The following is an 18,694-nucleotide window of genomic DNA, read 5'->3' on the forward strand; positions in this document are numbered from 1 at the left end:
GCTGTCCACAGGCAGGAGAAAGACATCAAATGCCACCAGCTTGCAAAAGAGTAGCGGATGAGGGAAGATATCTATGACTCATTTCCTCTTTGTTTCCTCACACGATTCCCTTTTAGCAGAAACATTTAAAGGCAGTTTCTGCTTATAGAGGGATTGGTCAAAAAACAGGTACATGCACCCTCCTCACATTCTGAACGAAATGAGTTGTATGAGTTTATTTTTCTAATCTACTGGTAAAAGGAAAAGGAGTATTTGATTACGGGTATTCATGTTTTTCAGATGTGTCTTTATTTCCAGTGTGTGAGGATCAGTTTGGGTAAGAGGGATGCCATCATGTGGTTACAGACGCTCAATACACACATTTGATTTGTAATTTAAGAGAGTGAAATAAGGACAACAAAATGCTTTGAGTAACATAATATCATGATTTATTTTTGCTAATAATAAACCCCTTTCTCAACAGCTACTAAGCAGTTACATGCAAGAAAAATGTGTACAAAATATATAGTGTAAAACGCTATAAAAAGTTAATTATATGGGTTAGAATAAATGTTTATTTTTTCTCCCCCAAAGTTGTTCTTCTGAAATTTCAACCTTGACACACACAAAAACAAACTGAAAATGGCGTATTATACAGTAGTAACTGTATATGTTACTGACTTACGTCTTCTACTCCGAAACGTCATGTATAACTGTAGAAAAAAACACTGATTAATTTGTCAGAATTATATTTCCATTTCAGCACCTGTTTAATTCTTTGGTATTTGAATATTACACAAGGCAACAGGGGTAATAAAGGCACATAAAGGCATACAATGGCATGTTTAAAATTGAGGTTAGGCTATGTAGTTAAATCACATAATACCTCTAATCTGTGACTGGAATGTAACAGGATGTGACAAGTATATTATACATTGAATCCAGATGAGTTACAACCCATTAATCTACAATTCACTGTAGTGATGAACATAATAAATGTAAGATGCAACAGGTATCAGGAGTCATGGATAGGATACAGGTACGAGTAGTGGATAGGATACAGGTACGAGTAGTGGATAGGATACAGGTACGAGTAGTGGATAGGATACAGGTACGAGTAGTGGATAGGATACAGGTATGAGTAGTGGATAGGACACTTCAGGCCATGCAAAGCAATCTTCTACCATCTGCAGAGTTTAAGTTACATTTCTCATATTCAGGTTTTTAGAGAAGGTTTACCCACACAACCTGATACAACATGAGTGAGATTGCCCAATTTACTAACCACCAGTGGTTATCAACAGAGAACATTCCACATTTACAAATGTCAACTTAGCAAGAACACCATACAGATAGAATTGACAATTTATAACATCTTGAATCTTGTAGGTCCTGATCTACTGCATAAATAGTACTGCCAAGTGTAAGTATGAATACCCAGAAAGATAAACCAGAAGCTTATCATTTGGCGCCCTCTTTCTGTGGTAGAGGAAATTATACTGTATGTACGCACAGAGTTATTCATACAAACTTTGACAAGTTTAACAACACCCAGGCTGGCTTTTGACAAAAACATTTATGATTTGGCAGATAAAGCAAACAATGATAACAATAGTGATTAAAGTATTCCATTTTGAATTCATTTGCCGTCTGACTCGTCAGTTCCATTTCTTCACATGAACCCGGAGCTACAGAAAATAATGGAAAGAAATGTTATTTAGAGAGAGAATTGATTTAGAAAATAGCAACAACTAAATATGTGAATACTAAAAGAGAAGTTAGAGAAGCTTTAACATTACCAAAAGCGAAAGATGATTTTTCAAGCCCATTGTTTTTCTTTTTTAAACTGTGGGTATTTAGGAGCTTATTCACAATATGAACAATGTCTGAATATCTGTCTATAAAGATAACATATTCTGGGTTTAATAATCAAAACAGTTGTAATGTTGTAATGATGCGAGGCAACCAAGCATATCAACTCAAGCCTTTTTCTGTGAAAATGTTTTTATAACAAAAGCAATGGGCCTTAATTAAAACACATTAGGGGAGTGTGACATCAAATAAGTAAACAGGCGAGTGTCTGTAAACAAAATGGTGTCTTTTGTCATAAATACTTTCACAAGCTCTGCTTTTCCAATAAATCAAGAGTGTCTCCTTATCAACTGATCTAAAGCATACAGATTTGATGGCTGTTTTACCCTGCCTCCCTATCTCACTTCAGAGGTTTCTGGAGCAACAGTTTCGATTTTGGTTAGTAGCCACGTCAGAAGACAAGTTAACGTCAGACGCCTCGGGGCTCCTGTCAATCAGAAATTGAGTTATCATACTATTTAGTTACATGACAGAAGTATCCTGTCAATATCACACAGATGCACTGGATGAGTCTGGACAATTACAGGCATCACAACACATTAAAACACACTTCTCATGCTGGTTTACAGTCATGAGAAAAAATTAGGACACCCTATGAAAACCTTTGTCTTCTTCAACATATTCAAACATATGGACATTTGATATTCATTTGAACAATATTGAAAAATTGAGGTAATATAACTAAACAAATACAACTGAAACAAATTATTTAAAAAATGATTGGTAAAATGTAATTAATAGAAATGCAATCTTCTTGTGAGGAAAAAGTTAGGACACCCCCACATTTAGTTCCACTTAAAATGCCTAAAATTATAATAAAGAGCACCACATCAGGTGCAAATGATTAGAACATCGTTACAGAGGATTTTGGAGGAGCCTGTCCTATTTAAGCCTCAGATATTTAGTTTGGTTTGCTCTTGATTGTTGAAGTGAGTTGCATCACCATGGCGAGATCAAAAGAGCTCTCTGAGGCCTTCAGAAGAAAAATTGTAGATGCATATGAGTCTGGGAAGGGATATAAAAAGATCTCCAAACTATTCGAAATTGGCCATTCCACTGTCCGGAAAATAATTTACAAGTGGAGAACATTTAAAACCACCACCAACATGGCCAGGTCAGGCCGCCCAAGCAAGTTCAGCATAAGAGCTGACCGAAAGATGCTTAAAGAAGTCTCCAACAATCCCAGAATGTCATCACGAGACCTACAGGTATCTCTTGCCACAATTGATGTCAAAGTACATGCATCCACCATAAGAAAGAGACTGAACAAGTTTGCATTACATGGGAGGTGTGCAAGGAGGAAACCCCTGCTGTCAAAAAAAAACATCAGGGCAAGACTAAAGTTTGCCAGAGAACACCTAGAGAAAGACCAGAACTTCTGGAACAATGTGCTTTGGACAGATGAATCCAAAGTTGAACTATTTGGGCACAGTAAGAGTAGACATGTTTGGCGCAAAACCAAGACAGCATTTGAGAACAAGAACCTCATACCAACTGTGAAGCATGGGGGTGGAAATGTCATGGTTTGGGGCTGCTTTTCTGCAGCAGGGCCTGGTCAGCTCACCATCATAGAATCCACTATGAATTTTGTATTGTATCAGAGGGTGCTTGAGGAAAATGTGAGACCATCTGTTCGAAAGTTGAAGCTGAAGCAGATGTGGACCATGCAACATGACAATGACCCAAAACATTCCAGTAAATCTACCAAGGAATGGCTCAAGAAAAATAAATTGAGAGTTCTGGAATGGTCAAGTCAAAGCCCGGATCTTAATCTTATTGAGATGCTGTGGATTGATTTGAAACTGGCTGTGCATGCAAGACACCCCTCGAACATCACACAGCTGAAAGAGCTCTGCAAGGAGGAGTGAGAAAAACCTTCTCCCAATTGATGTCAGAGACCTGTAGACAGTTATAAGAAACGTCTAATTGAGGTTATTTCAGCCAAGGGGGGCAATACTAGCTATTAGGGCATAGGGTGTCCTAACTTTTTCCTCAGTAGGAATTGGCATTATTGTTAATTTTTCGTTAAATAAATGATTACAAAGTTACATTTTCATAGTTTTTTGTTCAATTACATCCCCTTTATCTATAGACATTGTTAGAAAGAAGATAACATATTGATATGTCCATATTTTTAAGAGAATAACTTAATATTTTGGGGGGTGTCCTAACTTTTTCTCATGACTGTATGTCTAAACATGCACAGATGTGCACAGTGAGTGAGGAAATGAAGCAAAGTGGGAAGTGAGTGATGAGTTAAGAAGGGAGAGGGGTAATGTGTGTCCTACTTTTTGCGGTCCTTGTCCTTTTTGAGGTTGGCATTGGTGTTGAAGGACTGGCCTTGGAGCAGTTCAGTAGCTGCTTTCTTTTTGCTGAAGGTATTGATCTCATCCTCAAGTGTCCTCCTCTTCTCATCCAGCTTACTCTTCTCCTCCTGGTGCATTCTTTTCAGTTGCTCAAACTTGCCCTGCAACTGAAAAACCAAGAGAAAATACTTTTTACTAAATGAAACCAAAAATCATACATTTATAGTAAAGACCGATACAGATTAAGATTGTCATGTTCATGTTGTTTCTGGGTGCCACATCAGTCTTGCCTGTGTAGACTAACATACCATTCAAGGTTGGAAAGTTGCGCAAACACAGTACCTCTCTCTCTGCCTCCTTGAGCTCAGTCTCCTTCTCCTTCACTCGCTGGACAAACATCTGTCTCATCTCCTCCTCTCTCCGCTGCAGCTCTCCCAGGAACTCCTGCCGCTTGGCCTCATAGGTCTCCTGCAGGCTAAGGACACACACACACACACACACACACACACACACACACACACACACACACACACACACACACACACACACACACACACACACACACACACTTCTATCTATATCTACTCACAGGCCTTTTTACTAGGTAAAATTCTAATTGTGTGCGCGTGCATGTGTGTGTGTCAGCAATGTTATTACCTGACCGGTTTGCACTCAGGGTCTGTGTCTTTGAAGCCCATCTCCTCCAGTTTGCAGCGGCGGTAGAGTTCGTAGTGGCGTGTGTGTGTCTGCTCCCTCAGGTCCTCCATGTTCACACAGATCAGCATCTCCCTCAGCTTCACAAAGTCACAGTGGTTCTCATTCTCCACTGAAACACACACAACAACCCTTACTTTACCACTGAAACACACAACAACTCTTACTTGATACTAACATATTTAGAAGCTGCACATGTAAAACAGGTTTGTACCTTGCACCACACCCCAGGGATACTGTCGAGCCTTGACCATTTTGTTTCCAATCTTCACCTCCTCTGTGCTCCCAACAACAGCAAAGGGCAGGATACTCTTAACAGAAGCAAATGTATCAGAGACATTTGTAATACTGAGGTCATAGTACTGAGGTACGACATAGTTAGGAATGAAACAGACACTGCTTGGAGCCAAAGTAGGATTCAGGACTCACATTCATGGCAGTGTTGATCTTAGAAACTGTCTCATCGTCCACAGGAAACTGGTAGATTTGGACACCATTACTGACCAGCTCGCTCATGATCTTTATCTTAAACTTGTGGAGCTCGCTCTTGGAGATGGTATCTGCTTTGGCAATGACCGGAATGATGTTGACCTTAGAAAATAAATGAATCACAAATTCAAAACAAATCTAAAATCAATCATAAACACCAGTTTGGCCCATTTGTTCTTTATGTACAAAGACATCCCAGTTATACTGTACAAACAAATTCTTAAACCCTTTTCTGCTCTCATGAGAGAACTGTTAAACCTAAACTTAAGACCAGGCTCCAAAGGCTCCTGTAGGTGCTCCTCTGAGTCAACCCATTGCTATTGCAGACTTGTTCAGTCCTGTAACAGAAGCATTACTCACCATGCAACTCCCAGATCTAACTGGTATACAACTTTGCTTACGGACAAAAAAGGACTACAAATGAAGAGAGAAACAGGAACACCTATTCACCATTCAGGTCTAGGCCTAATATACTGTATCCTCACTTGTACACACTGCTCTTACTACATACCACTGCTCTTCTGTACATATCTGTCTATACTGTTCATAATGCACATATCCTTATATTTTTCTTTTAATACTACTGTTAATACACTGCACATATCTGTACATACTGCACATACCTGTTTATACTGTTCATACAGCATTCCATATTTATTCTGCTATTTACTACTAATGTTACTGTTAATACATATATACTGCATTGCCTATACAGCTCATATGCTGCTTACACTGTTCATACTGCATTCTATTTATTCTGCTTATAATGCTACTGCTAATTCATATACTGCTTACACTATACTGCACTACCTGTATATACTGTTCACACTGCACTTTTCTGCTTTTTTGCACTTCTGGTTAGACGCTAACTGCATTTCGTTGTCTCTGTACTCTGTACTCTGCACAATGACAATAAAGTTGAATCTAATCTAATCCACTTATTCTGGCACAAATACTGTACATATTTGATCTATAAAAAACAATTTCTGAAAAAATCTCTCTTCCAATAATTAGTCTTTGTGTTATAGATCCAGGGCAAAAAATTAACACTCGCCATCTGCAGGTAGATTTTGGCATTGGCGGGTAAATCTGTAAATCTTACGAGTCAATATGGCGGGTAGCCAACAAAGGTTTGCGAATATTATGCTTCAATTTAAAAACTATTGCGATCCGCGATCCATTGATTCAACATTTGTGACAACACTCTTGCTGCTCCTGCCTCCTCCAGCTGACTGTAACTACTACCCACTCACGCTTCTCCTGACTTTCAAACGAACCGCAGAGTCTGAGCTTTCTTAGTTACAACAACGTCTTTGGTTACAACCTAAAATAAAGCATAACAGTCAAATTCAACTACACGCAACAGCACGAGATAGAAGACATACAGGAAACAATATTTAGCTGTATTTTGACAGGAATAGGCGCAAAACTTAAAGCCTACAGGAGGTTTGTTCTGTACAGGGAGTAATTTTCAATGTGTCAGAAGTCATGCTAATGTGTTTTTTGTAATCTTTGCCTTAATATTGGTTTAAAAAAAATATGTGGCTGGTAAAAAAATCTGAGTGGTTGGTGAATTTTCTCATCCACCAGACATTTTGGCTGGTAGACCAATAAGTTACATTTTATGCCCTGTCAATTGATTGGAATGCCACAGAATACCACACTGATATAGATCAGTGTGGTATTCTGTGGCATTCCAATCAATTGACGATCATGCATCAGGTTAGTGGTTGTGCAATATTCTCAACATACAGAGGAGCAGAGCAAGCTGGGATTCCCCAAGAACTGAACTGTTTAGAACTTTGAAAAAACATAAAAAGAAAAACAATTGGAACAGAGACAGACCTCAAGTTTTAGGACCTCACCTTACTGTCCAGCTTCTTCATGGTTACCAGGTCCAGAGATTTGAGAGAGTGCCCTGAAGGGGCGATAAAGTACAGACAGGCATGGATGCGGGAGTCGTGGTAGTTGTGCAAGGAACGCTTGATCTTCAACTCCTCCTGTAGATACGACTCAAACTGGGTATCAATGTAGTCCACAACATGCTGGTAGCTGGACAAGAAAATAACCGAGGAGAAAAGATTCAATTTTAGGTGTTGTGAGTGGCATGAGCGCATGTGGTAAAAGTGAATTGAGGTAAATAAAAAGGTGTACAATATGCTTAAATTGTCTTTGACCAGAGCAGACACATTGGAAAACAGCTCATGAGAGCAACATTGTGGTTCCACTTGCCTCTCCTGCTTGTTCATCTGGTCCCCAAAGCCCACCGTATTGACAATGGTCAATTTGAGGCGGACGTTGCTCTCTTGCAGGTCATAGGTCTGTGCTCGCAGCTTCACCTTGGGCTCGAAGTGAGACGACTCAAAGTTTTCAAAGTTAGTGTTGAACAGAGTGTCCATCAGGGTGGACTTTCCAATACCTGTTTCACCTGGATAGTGAAGAAAATTGGGTAAAGGGACACCACTGATTTCTGACCTCAAAATCATTGTCCAGATCACATTACGAATGTGTGAAAACAGCTTCCAAATGTGTTCTGTAGATCAAAAGCTAGGTATTACTAACCTGTTTGAGGATTTTACCGTATTTGGGGGTAATCACATGGTGTGAAAACTACAAGGAGGTTTATGGAGTGAGCGTACCATTTCAGAATAAGATACCTGGTTTGTTTGCATCCATAAGCACCTGCTAACGCATACTATCACTTATCTTAGTTTAGACACTCTTCTGTTGTAGGCTGGGAGTGCAAAGCACTATGGTCGTTGCAGGCAATTCTATTACTTCCTGGTCAGATAGAAGGCTATTTTCTCACTTATTTACTCAAACTTGTGTATATTTCCTGGCTATTTAGACAACAAAGACCACTAATAACCTGTTGTTGAGTCGTGGTGACAATCTGTGAAATGTTCTTTTAATCATACTGTAATTGATAACATGGCATCATAAAATTACTATTATAAATAATTAATATTTATCAATTTCAAACCATTTAAGACTGTTACACTTTCCAAAGAATGATACCGGTGATTGATTGTGCACTTTAAGAGAGCTTACTCGGCCAACAATACATTTTAGCAACACTTATTGGGAAAGAGATTCTTTTTTCATGATCTTGAAACATGATTTTATTGTAACATTAAAATGATACTCACCAATGCAGAGGATGTTGAAGCAGAAACCCTGGCATGTTGATTTGTTCACCAACTGGTGAGGCAGGCTGTCAAAGCCTACGTGGCCAGACAAGGACAGGGGCCGTGCATTTTTGTCCTGTTATAAGGAGACACAATAGTCTTCTCTTTAGTAGGCAGATAGCATAGTAGTTCTAACAAGCTAAAACGGTTCAGGAAAACTGGCTGTGTGGAAGTCAGGCTAAATTCCATTAATCAACTGGTTTTACTCTGGGTCCCAGTTACGTAGACTTTATCTAAGTGACCATTTTTCTAGCCATGTTTACTTTGTAAATACTAACCATAGAAAACCTGCAACACAGGAGCTTTATGGGTACCTTGAAAAAAGTTGCTCTCTAAACACTCAACAGTTGTCTTACAATACTATTGACATCCTACCGATTTATGACCTGTCCCTCTCTGTACTGACACAGCAGGAGATTGTGGCACAGGTTGATAGACCTGGAACGGCTGGGAATGAGACATTTGTTTCAGTATTGTGGATGGCTGATTATGTCTGTATCCAAGTAGCCAGCTACAGTAGTCAGACAAAGTTCAACACAGCATTGCCACTGGACAAAACATCTCCTTAAATTGATGTTATCACAGTCTAATAGAATTAGCTCTAACTGTGGTTACTGAGATTGCAATGGAAACTGTTGGAAACTCAAATTGGCTGACGAGAGTCCGGTTAAAATAGCTTGCTTGTTCCGTACCACATAGTTTTGCATTGGCTCAAATCAACTTCGACTTCGGCTCGCTAGTAACGCGCTAGGCAGCTACTAGCTAGCAATCTTAGCATAAAGTGACTGTTCTGGGAAACTGGATGAAAGTTATAGCTGAAGCGATATCAATGAAACAAAATTATTACCCCCTGAGCGACATCCGACGAAGTCATCGCGGAATAGAGTAGTTAGGAAACCTATCACAGACGGATAAAAAAGTAACGGAGGTAACTAAACATAAAAAAACTAGAAAGTCGCTGAAAGGAATGTAACTAGACTCGATTAGCAAGCCTTTTCATTATCCGCATTAAAATAAATGGCTGGGGAGACACGGGTGTCGTTTTATTGTCTTTACGTTGCACAATTAATGACACATCTTACAAACATATGGTCTTAATATTACTTGTCCGTATGTGCACTATAGTGAACAAATGTAGAGTTATGACAGTTATTTTAGACTGCACGTTTGTCTCTTACAAGTCAGCCACCCCCACCTACTGAATGGTATCAACTACTTTTCCGGAAATTCGTTGGCTGCTGTGAGAGTGTACCAGAGATAAGAAAGATATGCGAAGCCAGAGACACAACTCTGCCCACTTCTTCCGTACCAGGTGATATTGGACGCTATGCAGACAAAACCGTGTGTTTTTTCACTGGAAGGCAATGGGACAGAGTCACAGTTGGGAAACAAAACGATGTATGTTAATTAAAGGATATATTCGGATTTAAAAAAAAACAAATCTCTATTGTTTATGTAAATAGTATGTTGTAGAAGGACCTACCGCAACAAAATGTAAGGTCCCACTTCAATCGTACCACAACTTATAAAAACTGAATTCACCTTTTTTTTTTTTTTAAATCCTTTACAAGGCCAAAATAGACGCCTCAAGAGTAATTAGCAGTAGTGTATATGCAAATTAATACATATAAAGGGTGTTATAACAGATCTGTAACCTGTGCTTTGCCAAATGTGGCATCATTTTTAAAATAGTGTGGTATTTGCTTAACAAATATTTGTGGGGCATCTATGTGGGCCGTTTATGTAGTTTACAAAGGTTTCTATGAGCAATAGAAATAGAAAGCAATATAAAGTGGTATAAAACACTGATTTTGTATTACATTGGTAAATCAACATAATAATGAGACATTTTATTTGTAAAGCGGTTTTCACTTGATCAATCTCAAAGCGCATAGAACTGAGTGCATTTTAAATAGACAAACAATAAAAGGACTGTCTGAAGACGTGAATTTTTTGTCACCCATCACCCATATAGGAGTGCTTTCAGCCTGACACGTACCGTAGAAATGATCCAAAATGGACACAAGCGTCACAGTTTCTCAACACTTCGGTTGCTAGGAGGCGGAGATTTATTCGACTATAGATATATCATGCATAGATCGGTCTGCTGTAAATAACGGTGGCCCTCAATCCACTATGTGTGGGGTAACTGCTCTACCTTTCTAAATCTGTGTCGAATACTCCCATCGTGAGTCAGTGATGCCTCTGGTCTAAGCATTTATAGGACAGGTTAATCTAGAAAACTGGGTGTGTTTATTCAACTCCGTTGGAATAATTGTCCGAATTAACGCTATGTTTCGGAAATATAAGTGTATAACCATTTTATCTTAACCACTTAATCCAATGTAATGGCGACCGAGGGCACACAAGAAGCGGTCCTGCAGTTTCTAACAGAACGAGGTGGTAGAGTGAAAAACGTGGAACTAATGGACTATTTTAAACCAATTTTCCCAAACGATCCTGACAAGAAGGCAATTGTTAGAGAGACATTTAAACGAGCGGTGGACAACGTCGCTTTTGTAAAAATAGAGAATGGAGTGAAAATGGTTTGTTTAAAGAAGAAGTACAGGGGTTCAATGAAGTGGATGGAAACAGAGGACACAAACGGGACAACAGGTAAAGCTACGGCATTAACCTTGGGACAAACGACCCGCAGTATCAATGGCATTGAGACAGTTTTATTAACCAGTGCATCAGATATGACACCGTCAGGATCTGATGGAGAGGCCCACTGTTGCGAATATGCTGTGAACGATGAGGTACAACAAGAAATATCACCTGGCTCAGGTTACGGAACTGACAAAGCCAGAGGAGTAAAACCACAGCCTGACATTTCTGAAATATTTTCGCAAGGGAAAACTGGTGGAAGACGTGCGTCCACAGAGTCTGTCAGCCAACTTGAGGTGGTTCAGAATATTAGTTTCTCCGACGACATGGGTAATGTATTTAGTAGTAAAGAACAGAAGAAAGAAGCCATGAATGTAATACAACGCAATCAGACGAGTAGAGCAGAACTACCTGACGTACCAGAGATATCAGTGATTGAGGCGTCCCCCCTGCCTGCGGCCGCGGATGAATCTATGTTTACACTACCTGGACATCCATTCATGCAAACTATTAGGCCACCTTTGGGACAGGATGCTTTTCTGGACCCAACACTTTCTAACAACTGGGCCGGAACAACAGAAAGTGAGAGTGAACACGTCTCATCAGGTTTATCCCAAGGGAGCAAAGAGGTAAACTTTTGCAATGCTCCGTTAGTGACCAGGCGCAGAACCTCCAGAGGGTCTCAGCGCAGCTTGGAGTCCAGTCACCCGTCAGAGGACGGGCCAGAGGAAGGACAGTATGACTCCCTGTCTGGAAGTGAAAGCAGCACTCCCAAAGATAGCCGGAAGAACTTCATTAAGCTCATGATGAACAGTTCACCCCAAGTTCGACGCAGCATGGTGCTTAGGAACTCCGTTTACCTGTCTGCAAGGTGTAGGGATCCTGCTAGAAGCGACAGTGACTCGGCCTCTCTGGTGTCCTCCACTACAGATGAGTACGGTGCCTTAGTCACACTCGACCCGTTGGAACACGAGTGGATGATGTGTGCGTCAGACGGCCAGTGGGAGAGTCTGCATCGCCTCCTTGCTTGTGAGCCTTATCTGATCATGAAGAAGGATTTTGTTACCGGCTTTACCTGCCTGCACTGGGCTGCCAAGCAAGGCAAACAAGACCTGTTGGCACTTATTATAAACTTTGCCAAACAGCACGCGGTGCATATCAATATCAACGCACGGTCCAGTGCCGGCTACACACCTCTACACCTGGCAGCAATGCACAACTGTGTTGATGTGATGAAGTTACTCATCGGTGCCTACGATGCAGATGTGGAGGCCAGAGATTATAGCGGAAGAAAGGCGAGTCAGTATCTCACAAATAGTGTGACAGAGGAAATACGTGACATCATCGGGGCGGGTGGTGACTCAGACTCAGAGAACACAGATTATGGGAATGGGGGGCGCTGGAGGTTGTCAAAAGTTCTTCAGTCCAAACTGCTTAACCACAATGAAGATGACTCAGGTGATGGATCGGGCCTGGTAAAGCAGAAGCCCCTTCGCCGAAAATCATCCTTCAGCAAGATGAAACCCAGACTTCAAAAAATCCGGACACAGATAGTTCACAGCACATCGTTCCGCGAGACAGAGGAGCTTGATGGGTCCATGAGAAGCTCGTTGAAATCCAGACCCAAATCCAATCTCTTTGGGTGAGAAATATCTACCCACATCAAAGAGGACATAATGCTGTATGCTGGACTGAGAAAATGCCACATAGTCTTATGTTAGATTTAGAAATATATGTGTATTTGTCGAATACTGAAACATGGCCTATATTGACTAAGAATAAGATTCCACCTACTCATTGTCATCCTGTTTAATTTAATACAATAGAGTAAGCTAATGGCTGAATAATTACATGTTTGAAGAAGCTTGCTGAGGTGAAATAAAATATATTGGACATTAAGTGATTTGTTAAGTACCTGGCCAGATTGTCACCACTAATGAGGCTTAACATTTCTGTTTAAAATGGGCCTAAGCCTCTTATTGCAGTGGTTTGCATTACACTATGTCTTTCACCCTAAACATTGCTTACACGTAAAGGTGTGTTTAAAAAGTGTTTAAAAAGATCAATATAACTTGTTGCCTTATGCCATGGTGAACAACCAATCTGCTTTCATTATCCTTGTCAGGCTTTTTTTCTTACTGTTAGCGATGGTATTAAGAAAAAGAAACTCACTGTAACTAGTTTTTATAGGTGTTGATATTGTTATCAGCCAAATGCCTCTCTGTGGATAACAACTTTTCACCAGTCCACCTGTAAAGATTTAAGATGGGTATTTACTCCCTCTTTGCATTCATGTAACAGATTTCAGGCAAGTGTAAAAGCCTCTTGTCCCTAAGTCTGTAATCTGGATTAACCCTGAGGAGATTTCTGTGTCACAAGGTACGGTGAGGCTGAGCATGTGGCATTCAGCGTTGGTCTCTGGCATATGCCTTTACACATGCACAACTGTACGCACATGCTACTGTAGCCGTTTGCAATCCAAGTGCTGTTGAGTTCTGTTCACTTTAGGATCTATATATTTTAGATCTGTTAATGTTGAGATGTTGGATTAAAGGCGTGCTCAATTTTATGACATGAATTAGGCATGAAAAATGTCTTATTTCAAAAGTTCAATCCTAAAAACTAGAGCATATAAAACATGTATTCTATTACTTTGACTTGATCATTACTTTGTTATCGCAATACCTTATTATTGTGTGCAGACATGTCATACATAGGCCACCCAGTGATTTGACATGCACCAATGGTTTTGCAATGTGTCAACAAGCCCCAGCTTGCTAGCTCTAGAGAGCTACACTCAACTGAGAGTATAATCTTTGGACCTGGCTCTCACACCAAACAGAGCTCTCCTGCATTCTGAGTTCTCTTGCTCACTGCTTCACAGTGCAGCAATGCTAAAATGCAGCCATGTCCTCTGCCATTGATATGGTACCACTGCACTGTTTGCATTCCCTTCAGTAATATTATTTGGTTCAAGGTCAGGTTGTAGGCTATGTATTTATAGTGGTTTGCTTTGGTGAATGGGATGTTGTCAGGGATATTGTCTGCTACCTTGCTCAGTCATGTTCCTGAACATATGTCAGTACTGTATGTCTCATTTGTTTTTGATCCAGTTTGCACTGATTTCTAGCTCTTTTTATTACTTTGCACTTTTTTGTACTTACATGGTTCTTTCATGGAAAATGGATGAGGGTTAGGGTTCTATCTGCTACAGTGAGTTAGAGGTGGGTTGACTGTAATAGTTAATAGTTCTACCTTTTATAATAGCGGTTGTCTAAACCATCATGGATTAATGTGAATCTGATTTATCTCTGTGTTTCCAGTCAGACAGGGGGCTGGATTACCCTTCATGACTAAGGATCTAAGAAAGTCTTGACCACCTGACCTGTCACACTATCAACATGTAATTCACAGTTTATCCTCAAGGTGGCACTGGATGTGCCTCCACACTCCAAGACAGTTAGAAACAGATTTTCACACTTCTTTCTCTAAATTGTCTTAAATGATTGGAATCTTCCAATGAAAATGTATGTTTATTCTGGTAATAGTTTTGTGAGTAATTTGGGTCTGCAACTTGTGTATCAGCACATGGTTTGAGAGGGTGCTATGTCGTTCTTTTGCTGCTGGGGGATAGAATTCCTTGGGGGGCCGATAACCAATCTTCTTGAGGGGGGAACACATGATCAGCTTTACATAGACCTCCAGAGGAAAAACTCTTTTTCAACAGTATTGTATTGTGAAATGGGCCCAATGTATACAGCACTTTTGAGGGGTTGAATAATGTAATTTTTTTTATCGTTTTTAGACAGTTATTTTGTAACCTAGTTGACATTAATGTACATTTTGTATCCATTCTGCATATATTTTCATGCTGTTCCTCCAAAAGTAGATTCAACATATTGTTTTACATAATGTTGTTTTACTTACCTGTATGCAATTCTGTTTTTTATAGATGGACCTACAAGCTGGTAGTCCTAACACTCAAAGGGCTGGAACATAAAACAAATTAAATGTTTGTTGTCTTTGTATTAGGGGAAATTTACATGTGACATGATTTCGAATTAAATCCACTTTTTTATCATCAAATTGCTTATTCCAGAATGTCATACAACAGCTAGTCTCACTAGATTAGATTATGGGTTCCGAGATTATACAACAATTGACATACCACTGGTACAATCTGTTATTAGGATGTATGGTCACTGTTATCTGTCTTCAGTGGCACATGGAAAACTACAGACTACATTTTTGTGTTACTACTATAACCAGCAATTTCAAACAGCGACTATTTACTCTGACGTTACCCTGCTTAAGAAATAAACCTGTCATTGTCTAATAGAACTATGTATTGCTCAATTTACTGCCTTACAAGATGAATGTTTTCCTATTAGACTTCATAAGAATGCAAAAACATTTCATAAAAGGTATTCTTGGTGGATGAAAATCATCTCAGCAAACCCATATCATTATCTCAGCTCTATTTTCACCTTTTTATCTGGGCTAAAAGGATTTAGTTCATATATATGGTTACACCAAAAGCTGTTTTTCTATCATATTGCTAGATTATATGATTGATCATTCAGTGCATCTGTAAGCAGTCAATAGTTAACCTCATAAGCATACATGGGACAGTTCCACCTTGAAAAGTCACCATGATATTTTCCAAAAGCCTCACAAACAAACAAGGCTTTCACTACTCATGTATCCCAGGCAATTTATTTTATATTTATGTCACCGATTTTAGTTTTTTTATATTAATATAACATGAACATTTTATAACATGATCATTTTGGTTTTCTTCAATAAGGAATGTGAGACTGAGATAGCAATCCCTCACCGATTTTGTGCCAAGTATTAACTGTCGCCTTACAATGTAGCACCTCACTATGAAGGGAGATATGATTGTGTTTGACCTTGAGTTCACAATACATTTATAGACAGACAGGCAGGCAGATTGAAATAACCTGATCGGTCAAACTGTAATGGGACGTGTAGATATTGATGTGCCAAACATAACAAAAGATCAATGTTTAGACTGACCTTGTATTTTAGGGCTTGTACATGTTGGACAGCTTGACAACCTGCTGTTCCCAACCAATATGAACTCTGTAGATGTTGTACATCATTTAAATGATTTGAGGCAGAGAGGCTAGTAGTATTGCAAACGGTGGGAGTTTGATGTTAAAAAGGCTGACTTGGGGAATGTTCAGTGATAGGGAGTAGTTCCACGGCATGTAGCTCAACTATTAGTTTAACTACATTTTGCTGTAGCTTGGTGGTAGTTAAACTAAATTCAAATCTGAGTAGTGTTTTCAGTAGTTAACTACTTTTTTTTTTGCCCTGTAGCAGTGTAGTGAGCTACTATCACTACTCACTACATACTGTATTCCACTGCAAAACAAATACAGAAATAGGAATTTAACTATTATTCTAGCCCTTGAACTTCAAATGTCCCTATTATTTATTTCCTCACTGCATCCCGTCTCCCCACTTTTCCCCACCTCACCTGCTTTTATCTTTCTCAGTGATTTCACAGCGCTTCAGTTTCTGTCATATAGACAGGTCAGTAACTGACTATCATGTGTTGGATAAGGTAGTTTTGATGTCGTGAACTACTTTTTCAATGTAGCTTTAGTTTGACAAACTATATTTCTCTTAAGGGTAGCTTTAGTGTAGCTCAACTTATTTTCTTGTAAAGTAATTGGTCAGTAGTTAAATACATTTTTAGAATCGCTTCCCCAACACTGGGAATGTTGATCACCAGACTCTCTCTCTCTCTCTCTCTCTCTCTCTCTTGCTGTGAAGCTCAAGGCTGATGATCCCACACAATTCAACAAACGGGGTCAACATGACATACTCCCATGTCTGACATCTTATCAGAATGATAACATGTCAAGTCAGTCTACCTGTCTCCTTGATATGATGTACTTTGTCTTTGGCCTCTGTGTAAGTGCACTGAAGCTGACCTTTGATCCTGTACTTAGTGGAGTGAGTAATTAGTGCAGGAACATTTTACACCATTTTACAGCCAGACACGTTATATTTTTTAGTAGAATGTATGAAATTAGCCTCTTGACAATTCAAATTTCATTTAATGTTGTTATGTTAAAATGTCTGCTGAAGATCATTGTCAAGTTGACACATCCTTGCTGCAGAGTTAACCAGTCATATGACTGAGTTGCAAAGCCCTAGTAGTGATGAGTCAGGGTTAGTGTGCTTAGAGGTCTAACCTGTTTTACAAATGAAACTGTAAGCAGACATTTACACTGAAGATGATTTCTGAGTAAGAACCCCTCTGAAAGAAATTTTACAGCTAAAATGTTCTGTAAGGTTAATGAAAAACAGCTGATAATATCATAGCTATTTCAGACAGTTTACTAAATACTTTATTTGGTGCTTATATACTTCAGTCTGGATTTTGCTCGTCTTTTGCTCGAACTGAACTGTCTCTTATGCTCTGCCTGGAACTCTGGGTTCTCCATCATGGATTAGTATGATTTATGTCTTTGAGTATCGAACAAAATGGATGAGACTCAAAGATCTACTGGATCTACACTGGCTGGAGACCCAGATATGTAATTAAAAATAAGCTTAGACAAAGTAAAGAATTCATGAGAGCCTGTTAATATCATCAATGAAATGGGCCTTTGTCTTGTAGGTGTTTCACAGATTGTAATAAATTATCCCCTGAAAAATGTTTCACATTTCAGGTGGCATAGCCTTGACATGGTCACAGATCCCATCCCTGTGCTGTTAACGAGGACACTTCATCACCCCCTGTCCCTGCCTGGGTCAGGTACGTGACAGGAGCTCCATAAATCAAGAGCTCTGACGAGAGGATGACCAGACCGGGCACACTGATCTATCTCCTGTTTGAAAACAGAATTTGTTAGGTTCTGCAGTATGTCTCCCAATCATCGTACGAGAGGTCAGTCTGAGTTCAAGTGGGAGCCGTTACTGAGCTATTATAGTTGATCGGTGATAGGTACTGTGCATTTCTATCCCGTTCAAACCAGAAACACACAATACAGCACATATACAGCCACAATGAGTGTTGAACAGGATTCAGCACAGTCATCTCCGTAATCATGTTTATTATAACCTATTTGCAACTTTAGTTCTCTTTATTCCAGACCATAAACTGAAGTCACCAACAATGTACCACAATGCTGTCTCACCTTAGTATTTGACAATGGGGCATAGCCATGGTTGAGTATCTCTATCATTACCTTATTTCCTGGATCCTCTGGGGTTTTTTCAAGCCTTCCCACTAAACATGTCAGACCTCGCTAAGACAGCCCACTTATCAAAAAAGTGATATTTTACCATACTATTCACTTGACTGACAATATCTTGAAATCAGTTAAAAGAAATGTAGCTCTCAACATCTCAATGTGTGCATAATCTAGAATCAAGCTTTTGAGAAGTTTCAGAGAAACATCTTCCGGGGAGGGTCTTCTACAGACAGACACTCGCCCGACAAATCATGAATTTGGGTAGGCATAGTTCAGAATGTAATGGAGGAATCAGTGGAGGAGG

General features: G+C 39.6%; 2 protein-coding genes across 3 annotated transcripts; one reads left to right on the forward strand and one right to left on the reverse strand.

The window, feature by feature from the left end:
• Positions 1–411: 411 nt before the first annotated feature.
• LOC310815114 (septin-10-like) lies at positions 412–9,539 on the reverse strand. Of its 2 annotated transcripts, XM_083684748.1 has the most exons (11): positions 9,396–9,538; positions 8,924–8,995; positions 8,510–8,624; positions 7,593–7,788; positions 7,226–7,412; positions 5,301–5,462; positions 5,086–5,182; positions 4,815–4,983; positions 4,500–4,632; positions 4,140–4,324; positions 412–1,667 (listed from the first exon to the last, which is right to left on the reverse strand). In XM_083684748.1, exons 1-11 carry the CDS (start codon positions 9,420–9,422, stop codon positions 1,652–1,654), a joined length of 1,359 nt encoding a protein of 452 aa, XP_083540874.1. In that variant the 5' UTR covers positions 9,423–9,538; the 3' UTR covers positions 412–1,651. The 2 variants fall into 2 exon arrangements, with proteins under 2 accessions (XP_083540874.1, XP_083540875.1); XM_083684749.1 differs by lacking the exon at positions 8,924–8,995 and having other exon boundaries at positions 9,396–9,539.
• Positions 9,540–10,831: 1,292 nt separating this feature from the next.
• On the forward strand, positions 10,832–15,476 carry LOC310814828 (uncharacterized protein). Its single transcript, XM_083684360.1, has one exon. It carries the CDS (start codon positions 10,897–10,899, stop codon positions 12,799–12,801), a length of 1,905 nt encoding a protein of 634 aa, XP_083540486.1. The 5' UTR covers positions 10,832–10,896; the 3' UTR covers positions 12,802–15,476.
• Positions 15,477–18,694: the final 3,218 nt, after the last annotated feature.

This window comes from Argentina silus, assembly GCF_951799395.1.
Source record: "Argentina silus genome assembly, chromosome: 14".
In the NCBI taxonomy this organism is placed as follows: domain Eukaryota; kingdom Metazoa; phylum Chordata; class Actinopteri; order Argentiniformes; family Argentinidae; genus Argentina; species Argentina silus.